This window comes from Eurypyga helias, unplaced genomic scaffold (assembly GCF_000690775.1).
Source record: "Eurypyga helias isolate BGI_N326 unplaced genomic scaffold, ASM69077v1 scaffold48965, whole genome shotgun sequence".
NCBI classification, from domain to species: domain Eukaryota; kingdom Metazoa; phylum Chordata; class Aves; order Eurypygiformes; family Eurypygidae; genus Eurypyga; species Eurypyga helias.
The window spans coordinates 1-9,763 of NW_010253178.1; the positions used below are offsets into that span (position 1 = coordinate 1).

The 9,763-nt window shown below is 51.3% G+C and overlaps 1 protein-coding gene across 1 annotated transcript; it reads left to right on the forward strand.

Annotated features, from left to right (window-relative positions):
• Positions 1-6: 6 nt before the first annotated feature.
• Positions 7-5,283, forward strand: YIPF3 (Yip1 domain family, member 3; the record flags this gene model as incomplete). The annotated part of the gene is made up of 7 exons (XM_010152562.1): positions 7-95; positions 876-921; positions 1,297-1,389; positions 1,866-1,997; positions 2,742-2,855; positions 3,304-3,427; positions 4,792-5,283. Coding segments are annotated over 7 exons (720 nt in total), but the record flags the coding sequence as incomplete, so codon positions are not given.
• Between the last annotated feature and the right edge of the window lie 4,480 nt (positions 5,284-9,763).

The window sequence follows — 9,763 nt, forward strand, 5'->3', positions numbered from 1 at the left end:
GGGAAGAGGCAAGCCTCCAGGGCCTTCAGCCTCTACGCCAACATCGACATCCTCCGGCCCTACTTCGACGTGGAGCCCATCCAAGTGCGAACCAGGTGGGCAGGGCCCGGCCTGGGCCACCTCCGGCGGGGGGCGGGGGGCATCTTCAACCCCTTCGTGCTCCGCTGCCTTACGCGGCTTCTATGGGGCTGGCAACGTGGCAGTGTCCAAAAAGGCCGAGTTTGGTGAGGCTGGATGACGAAAAGTGCTCTCCTTCCTGTCAGTGATCTGTTCAGTCGACGATCTCTTATCCCTGAGTGGATCCCTAAATACTTTCATTGAATCTCTCCCGCAGAGTTAACCTGTGTAGGTAAACAAAGAGTAAGGTTTGTTTTCTTTAGTAACCTTGTGTGATCCTTTAGAAGGACCTACCCCTGAAGGGGCTACAAGGAAGCTGGGGGGGGCTTTTTACAAGGGCCTGTAGTGACAGGACAAGGGGGAACGGGTTTAAATTTAAAGTGGGGAGGGTTAGGTTGGGTATCAGGAAGAAGTTCTTCCCGGAGAGGGTGGTGAGGCACTGGAACAGGTTGCCCAGAGAAGCTGTGGATGCCCCATCCCTGGAAGTGTTCAAGGCCAGGCTGGATGAGGCTTTGAGCAACCTGGTCTAGTGGAAGGTGTCCCTGCCCATGGCAGGGGGCTTGGAACTAGATGGTCTTTAAGGTCCCTTCCAACCCAAACCATTCCATGATTCTATGACTTGCTGCCCCCCAAGGCCTATGACCACAGTAGAAGCCACCGGGGATAGGTGTATGGGATCTTTTATTTTGAAGCATTTTGTTGACTGTCCTGTTGTCCTCCCTGCTCCTGGTGTCATTCCTGGCTTTGCTGTGATGCAGGCTGCTGGAGTCCATGATTCCCGTGAAGATGATTAATTTCCCACAGGTGAGTTCCCTTTTGTTGAATCAGATTTCATGGCCCAGGTGAGTGACCCACAGACACCCTGTAAAACTTAATTACTCTGTGTTGTTAAGGACCAGAGTTTGTTAGGCGTTCATCTCCCTGAACATGTCAGTAAACCTTTTCCTGTGGTTGTTCCAAACCCCAGTGTGCTACGTTTAGTGCTGGTACAGTCAAACATCCCAGACTCCTCATCACACACCCCGTTCTGCCTGGCTCACATCAGCAATGGCCTTGCTGTTAATTCTCAGGCGGGTGGGTGATAAACTTCATCCCAGGCACTGCTGGCATTGCTTGGGGTGGGAGGCCTGGTATTCAGGAGCACTAACCCATCCTCCCCTGTTCTGTCTCCTCCTGCAGAAGATTGCAGGCGAGCTGTATGGACCCCTCATGCTGGTTTTCACACTGGTGGCCATCCTTTTGCATGGGATGAAGACCTCGGACACCATCATTGTACGGCGAGTTTCAGTGATAAGTCTGGGGTTGGCTGGGCCCTGGATTGCTGTAACAACACTAGGAAAGGAGAGGAAACCTATGACTAGATAGCATCTTGCTGAAAAGCAGATTGACGTGAGGAAGAGCCTGTTTGTTTGGGGATGGGAGGAAGGGATGCATCAGCAAATCTTGGTGCTCTGCTGCTGGGAGAGCTGGGGTGTCACTCACGTGGCAGCCAGGGTACTGCTAGTCAGCTACTTGATAATGCCTGGAAAAGACCTGAGAACTCTGCGGTGGAATTTGGGTGCTAACAGGTCACTTAGAATCGTAGAATAGAATATATCTCGTTGGAAGGGACCCATAAGGACCATCGAATCCAGCTCCCTGCCCCTCATAAGAATACCTAAAACTAAACCATACGACCAAGGGTGTCATCCAGATGCTCTTCCTCGCTTAACTTTGAGTCCTCCCCATCCTTTTGCTTGTCTCCACAGAGGGAAGGCACACTGATGGGCACAGCCATTGGCACCTGCTTCGGTTACTGGTTGGGCGTCTCTGCTTTCATCTACTTCCTGGCATATCTGTGCAACGCCCAAATCACGATGGTGCAGATGCTGTCGCTGTTGGTATGTACAGATGGGGTGCCCCTGGGTGCAGGTGGGCTGCACGGTGTTCCAGCATGAGGGTGGTTTGTGAGCGCTTCCCAGAGAATGGGAAAAGTCGTTGTAAATCAGTTGTCCCAGGTGACTGTGCTGGGACAACCTGGAGTTCCAGGATGTTCTGACCTGCCCCATCCCGGGCACAGCGATAGCACAAAGAGGCCATTTCTTCTTGCAGGCCTTCTGCTATGCACTTCCTGATCCAAAAAAACCAAACTAGGAGATTCCAATTTCTCTGAAATCGGAGGCTCTTTCCTCTGTTTCCCAAGGTGTTGCAATCTCAAACATTCCTGTGGATCCTTCAGACAGGTTATCTGGGTGTGAGCTGCTGTTAAAGTCGTGCTGGTTGACTCTGGCATGGAATGAGTGGTCTGTGAAGCGCTGCAGGAATAGAATCATAGAATCATAGAATGGTTTGGATTGGAAGGGACCTTAAAGATCATCTAGTTCCAACCCCCCTGCCATGGGCAGGGACACCTTGCACTAGACCAGGTTGCTCAAAGCCTCATCCAGCCTGGCCTTGAAGACATCCAGGGATGGGGCATCCACAACATCTCTGGGCAACCTGTTCCAGTGCCTCACCACCCTCTCTGTGAAGAATTTCTTCCTGATATCTAATCTAAACCTCCTCTAATAGGCTGCCCGTGCTCTTGATCAACGGCCCATTGTGTGGGACCGACACTTCTAACGTGGACGTTTGTGTTTTGTCAGGGCTACGGTCTTTTTGGACACTGCATCACTCTCTTTGTCACCTATAATATCCACTTCCACTCCCTTTTTTATATCTTCTGGTTGGGTGTTGGTGGACTCTCTACACTACGAATGGTAAGGGACGGGCAGCCTGGGGCCCTCCTCTTCTGGGGACAAATAAAGGGAGGGAAGTGTTGTTGCTCTCTGTTCCTCGGGCCTGGCAGTTCATTTCACAGCCAGCCAGGCTGCTGTGGAGAACAGCCTGACGTTCCTGGGTCGTATGGCCACTGGTGTATAGAGGTTGGGTTACTATCCTTACCCATTCTAAAAGCTGCAGGAGGTTCAATCCCTTTCAGCCCTTGTTGCCATGGCGAGTCAGGCCCGAGCATCCCGCCCTCTTGGCAGGACCGGGCAAGGTTCACCTACACAAAACAAAGTCAGGTTACTCTGAATTTGTTGGCACAAACTGCGACAAAGGCTCTGAGCAGTGTTTCCACTGGCCCATCCTCCTGTAAGCTCCCGACCGCAGTGCCAGAGGTTGGAGTAGCAGCTGCCTTATCTCACATCTCCGCCTCTCTCCTAGGTTGCTGTGTTGGTGTCGCGCACCGTGGGGCATACCCAGCGGCTCATCCTGTGCGGGACTCTCGCTGCTCTGCATATGCTTTTCCTCCTCTATCTGCACTTTGCTTATCACAAGGTGGTAGAAGGTAAGCAAGGGAGATCTGAAAGCGTGCCCTGTTAAATCTGGGGATCAGCTGCTTTTTGCTGCCTCTGAGGGAAGGGATGGACAGTTTGGATCTGACCTGAGGGGATCCGTGCCAGTTTCCAACCCAGTGACCAGCACTAGCGTTACTAGAGGAAGCTGTTGAAGTAGAGCAGCAAGTAGACATGGGGTAGTTTGTGTGCACCGAGGTTTAGTACTTCAGACGTAAGCTGGGAGGCAGGACGCTTACTCTCTCCCCACAAGTGAAGTGTAACAGCAGTGACTGTAACTGCATGGAACAGTCCCTTCCTGAATCTTGCTGAAGTCAGGTTGTATTTCTCTGATCAGGAAATGTCGTAAGTCTTCTTCCTTCTTTGTGTAACACCTTTTTTATCTCGTGTTGTACAACACAGATAGCAGAAGCTGCATCCTCCACTGGTTGATGCCATTTACCAGGCTATACATGTTCAGGTCCCCTTCTGTGTCTGGTTTTTTTCTCCTAACAAAGCCTCAATCTCCTTAAAAAAAAAAAATCTCCTACCTCATCACTAGATAGAGTTTCTAGATCCCTAAATATGCAATTCTGCAAGCCTCTTCATGAGCTTTTAGGCAGGCAGACCTGTCTAATTGGGGTTACAGCATAGCATTACAAGTCCTTTTAGATGTAAATACTGTTCTTTCCTGGATCCGTTCTTACGGGGAAGGTTCTGAGCCCTGATCTGCAATTTTTCAGCAGATGAAACAGGATAAAATACACTCCAAGCAATTTTCTGCAAGGCACTCCAAGACTGATTTATCAGCCTTGAGTCAGTAATTGACGGGGACTGGAGGACACTTCTGCGGGTACGCGAGTTTCCTGCCAAACGTGGTCTGTGTTTGCACTGCAGTGATAAAAATCCTACACTGCACCCCCAGCTGCAGCTTCTGACGCGAGTCTGAAAGTGTGTCTCGGAATGGAAGCACACAACTGGTCTAAGAGCAGGATCTGTGCTGGGATGAGGGGAGAGGATTTTATCAATCTGTCTTGGCAGAGCAGCATCCCTGACAGTGTCTGCATTTGGGACAGATGGCAGGGAACTGGATCTGACACCCCCAAAATGAAAGGATCTCTGTTCCTCTTGGGAACACAGAGTTTCCCTGCCCCAAGGACAAGCTGTGATCTATACCCTGTTGTCTCTGGATGGAAGTGTTTACTCCTGTTCAGTCTTTGGGGCTAGATGCCTTCTCCTGTCACCTGCAAGTGCTTCACATGTCCTGGGCCCTGTCACCATCAACCACTACCTGGCCAGAGAGAAAAGCAAGAAGAAACATGCCATCTGCATCTGAACATACTCTTGCCACTCTCCCCTTTTTTTCTGTTCCCTGCAGGTATCCTGGACACATTGGAAGGACCCAACGTGCCACCCTTTCAGCGGGTTGCCAGAGACATTCCAGTTGTTTCCAGTGCTGTATTGAACACAACAGCCAAAGGCGTTGCATTGACCCTGTAGTTTCACAGGCTTGGACTTGCTTCCTCCTCTACTTCTGGGGCTGCATAGGGCCATAATAACCTGCTGCCTCTTAGGAACAGGACAGAACAGCAGGAAGAAGACTTGATTTTGTTTTCCTGGACCTGTTTTCCTTCAGATTGCCGTTTCGGGCTCCTGAGTGGACTGCACCTCTGACTCAGAAGAACTGTGCTCTTCCCCCATGCAGGTCTGGGCTGTCTTGAGTAGAGTGGTTCTGACGCCTGCATGTTTAGCTGGGATTTCCCAGCGCAGTTTGTCCCTTACTCCTCTTTCCACTTGCTGATGTAACCCCAGGGCTATCTGCCCTGTTCCTGTCCTGAAGAGGGAAGAATTAAATTGATGTTGGTGCTGAGGGATGTCTTATGTTTGAGCTTACTTGTGTGATGGGAGAATGGTGTTGGGTTTCTACACTTCTAGCTCTTCTGTCCTAGACTCCAAACAGGTTTCTTCACAATTTTCTGCTCTCCTACTTCAAATGTTCTGTGATACATGGCCTGTCTTGGACACCTTTTCCATAGCAAAAAAGGCATAGGAACTTAGTTTCTCTGAGATTTTTGTAACAGCATGATGATTAACCACATTCTCTTCCTTGTCGTGTTCCAGATCGATCCTTCTCTTTTAAACTGACCCAAGCTGCTATCTCGCCTCGCCACCCCTTCTGTGTACGTCTGAAATGTGTGTGTCCCCGTGCCTCCACAGCACCTTTTGTCCACCTTGCTCTGTGGGACAGCAGTTCTGGCTGCAGGGGCAGCATGTTTGTGCGTGGTCTCTGGATATTTCTGTTCAGAGGCTAGTTGAGCCCACCCTCGCGCAGCTTGCTGCCATGTCTCCCAGCCATGGGAGTTTCACCTTGTTGCTCGGAGCAGGAGCAGCATCCTGCTCCCACAGACACAGTCTGCTCTGTACTGTCTGGCTTTTCAAGCTGAGTCCAAGCCTTACTTCTGAAAGGGCTCCGGGAGCCTTGAGAGTCTCTGGCAAACTTCTCTCCAGTGTTTCCATTAAACAAAGGGCGAATGGGGAAGCAGAGCAGCCCAGCATAGGCTTACTTGCGCTGCAGTAGCTCCTAATTGCAAAGTTCAGATGGAGTCTTCCCGCACGGTTCGAACTTGTCCTGGTCCAAGAGTGGCAAGCTGTTAGCTGGGATGTGGCTTTTTCCTCTCTCTTCTCCCTGTAGCTCTGGATGATGGGGGAGAGAAGCCAGTCGCAGAAGTTCAGCTTTACACTCAGGCTGGAAAAAGAAAACCCTCCCAAGATGTTTCCCTTTCTTCCCCACAAATCAGCTGTGCTCAAGGCAGGCAGCGTGTCAGAACTGCACTCTGTCCCCTGGCTTGTATTAGTGGGAGAGGATGCAGCTGTGGTGGTGTTCAGACAAGTGCCGAGGCGCAGTGGAAGAGGGGGGATAGTGGTAGCTACTGCCATCAGGCTGGTCATCTGCTTCAGTTAAAAATGTCACCAGCTAGGACTTGAGCCTTTTTAGTCACAGACCTACTGTCCACGGTTTGCTTATTCCCAGGTTCATAATGTGTTCCCCTTCTGAGAGCAAGAAGCTCGTCTAACAAACACACGTAACAGATGTGTTCTCTCACCCTCTTCTCCTGCAACCTCCCACCTCGTGAAACTTATTTTGGCTGAAGAACACCACTCAGAACAAGTTGTTGGGGGGAATGAAAATAATTACGTGGGTAGTGTGCACTTTTTTTTTTTTTTTTAACCAACTGAACCACTGGAAGCTCCTAGAATTTCCACTCCGCTTTCAAACGTGACAAAATGGGAGTGTTGGTTTGTAATGCTGCATGACTCCGGTGTTTCCCTCTTTATAACTCCCTGGGAGGTTGGTTTCTAATTCACATTTCCTGCCCTGGCAGCCTAGAACAGGTCTGTTTATCTGGATGCAAGTTTTTCCAAGCACAGGCAGAAAGGAAAGAATGGAGAAAGAGACAATTGCCACTAGAATAAGTCCAGCCAAGAAGAAAAAAAATCATTCTGTGACAAACGCTGTCACTGCTGGTCTTCAGACACTGTCAGAGAAGAGCTGGGCTCCCCTCCCACACCTAGCCACGTCAGAGGGGGGAAGCTGCACTCTGTTCTCACTCAAAGCTGAGGAGAGAGCAGCGAGCGCTCTTCAGGCTTCCCCTGTGCAGCTTGTGTGTCATGTCAGCTGGGGACAGATGACCAGGGTGACAACCAGCCAGTCTCTTGCCAGCTGGGGGGGTCTTGCTCTGCTCCCATTCTCCAGCCCTGATTCATTCTCTGTGCAGCAGCTGAATTGTTCTGCGCTGCCAGAAATCCAGCACTCGGCTGAGAGCTTCAGCACCTCCTTTTGCTGAGAGAGGGACGCACGTTTGCAGGGAAATGCACGCGTGCTGCAGTGCCAGGGAGCATGCTGAGCACGCAGCCTTAGCATAAAGTCCTTGTGGGAGGGCATCTCTCTCTGCTTACTCAAGGCCTCTGGTTATCCGGGCGAGCCATACAGCCCTATCATGCCTTTGTTTCCTGCCATGGCTCTTGCAGCAAATCTAAACTAATTTTCTCCCTCCTCCCTTGCAGCAAATCTGAAACAACCCCCACCTCCATCACCCTCCCCCTTTTGAGGAAGGGTAGCTGTGTGAGAGCTGTGTATTTTATTAAAGCTGAAACATCTAACGCTGTCAGATTCAAAAAGGGAAAGTGAAATCTATATTAAAGCGTGCTATGACCGCCTCCTCTGCAGTACCTGCGAGTCCAACCCTTTACAGCCCATCCTTCTCATCACCTTGGTTGTGCTTTGGATTACAGGTAGGCTGTTTCTTCCCTCATTTGTTTTCCTTCCTGCATCTAGATTCACTCTAGCTGCTCCTCATCCACTGCTTTCCTCCAGTTATGTGTTGGGTCTCAATGGCATCAGTTTAGGGAGTCAGCCCTCATTCTTCCCGCCCCCCGTAAGTAAACAATAAACTACCTTCCCCAAACCTGCTGGGTAACTGCACGTGAGCCCTCAACATCAGAAGGTTATAGTCCAGAGGAGGCCACGAAGATGCTCAGAGGGCTGGAGCACCTCTGCTTATGGGGACAGGCTGAGAGAGTTGGGCTTGTTCAGCCTGGAGAAGAGAAGGCTCCGGGGAGACCTTATAGCACCTTCCAGTACCTGAAGGGGCTACAAGGAAGCTGGGGGGGGGTTTTTACAAGGGGCTGTAGTGACAGGACAAGGGGTAATGGGTTTAAATTGAAAGTGGGGAGGTTTAGATTGGATATAAGGAAGAAGTTCTTCCCAGAGAGGGTGGTGAGGCACTGGAACAGGTTGCCCAGAGAAGCTGTGGATGCCCCATCCCTGGAAGTGTTCAAGGCCAGGCTGGATGTGGCTTTGAGCAACCTGGTCTAGTGCAAGGTGTCCCTGCCCATGGCAGGGGGGCTGGAACTAGATGATCTTTAAGGTCCCCTCCAACCCAAACCATTCCGTGATTCTATGACAAGGAAGCAGTATCTAGGTCTTCACAAAATCACACTGCCAAATTCCCCTCTGCATAGCCCTTTATTTGGTTTAGTGAGTCAAGGCTTTGAACCATTAGCTCCTGTGACACTTTTCCCAATATATTTGAGCATAAAGCAAGGTAGGACATGTCTCCTTGATGCGCTCTTGCTCCTGACAACAGGCAGTGTAGATGCCAGCACTTAGACTTTAGAAGCAGCCTGATGCTCTCTAAGCAAAGCTTTGGGGCTGCTGCTGTCAATTGAAGTGGGCCATGTCCCAGGGGCTCTCCTCCAAGCACTTCTCTAATAATAGCCTGTTTAACGAAGCACGGGTTAATTAGTGCCTAGAGGTGATTGCGAGGCAAGACTCAGTGCACTCTTTTAGTCGACCTGTATTTTCTTGGTCATCCCCTGCCCAAAACTCTACCATCCAGCCTCTGCCCCTCACAGCCCCAAAATACGCGGGATCTCGTTCTCACCTGGACCGCTGAATATGCCCTTACAGAGCGGTGGCTCCTTTTTTCTGAAGCCATCACCTGTACCAGCCCGGCACAGCTCGATGCTCGCAGCTGCTGCTCACATCCCAGCACAGGTGAGTTGCCAGGCCAGCGGTCTGTTCCTGCAGCCGCTTGCAGGTGCAATATTGAGCCCGTGCACCCCTGTGCAACAGAAAAAGAGCAGAGGGTGTGTAGAAGCTGTAGAGAAGAGCAATGGGTTACACAAAAGGCACGGTGACACCTATGCTGTAAATTAGATGCTGCGGGTTGACACCCGAGTCCAGCTTCCTCTCTGGTGCTCCCCTTGTCTCCTTCAGGACCTAACGTGCAGCACTTGGCTCAGGTGACCTCCTCTGTTTCAACGGAGAAGAACTGCTTCCCTTCCGCCGCCACATCCTATTTCCTCCCTCACTTTCCATCCCCTCTCTTCCTCCCTGGCCTACAAACCAAGCGGAGGGCCCCGGTTTGCCCCCGACTTACCCACCGGACTAGAATTCACTGGAGCGCTGCTATATGCAGCAGCCAGATTAGTTACGTGCAAGAAGCTGCCTACTTAGGCGGTTTAACCTAATTTCCACATCACTGGCTTCCCTTTGCAGCTCAGCGGAGTTGAAAACGCAGGGGCCCTGCTGCCTATTTCTCTCAAAGCACGGAGTTACCGACGCGGGGGAGAGAGGGGACAAATCCCTCTGATCCGTACCTGCGCGTTAGCGGGGGGAGGGCACGGCGCTCAGGCTCTGGGTCAGGCGGAGGGTGAAGGCCGTGAGGTCTCCCCGCGAGGGTGAGGAAGCCTGGTGGCACTTCCCCCACTCCTCCAGCTTCCACCAGCTGCCTCCACCAGCCCTGGGCTGCGCGGACTGGTTCACTCTGACCTCGCCGTTCCGCCAC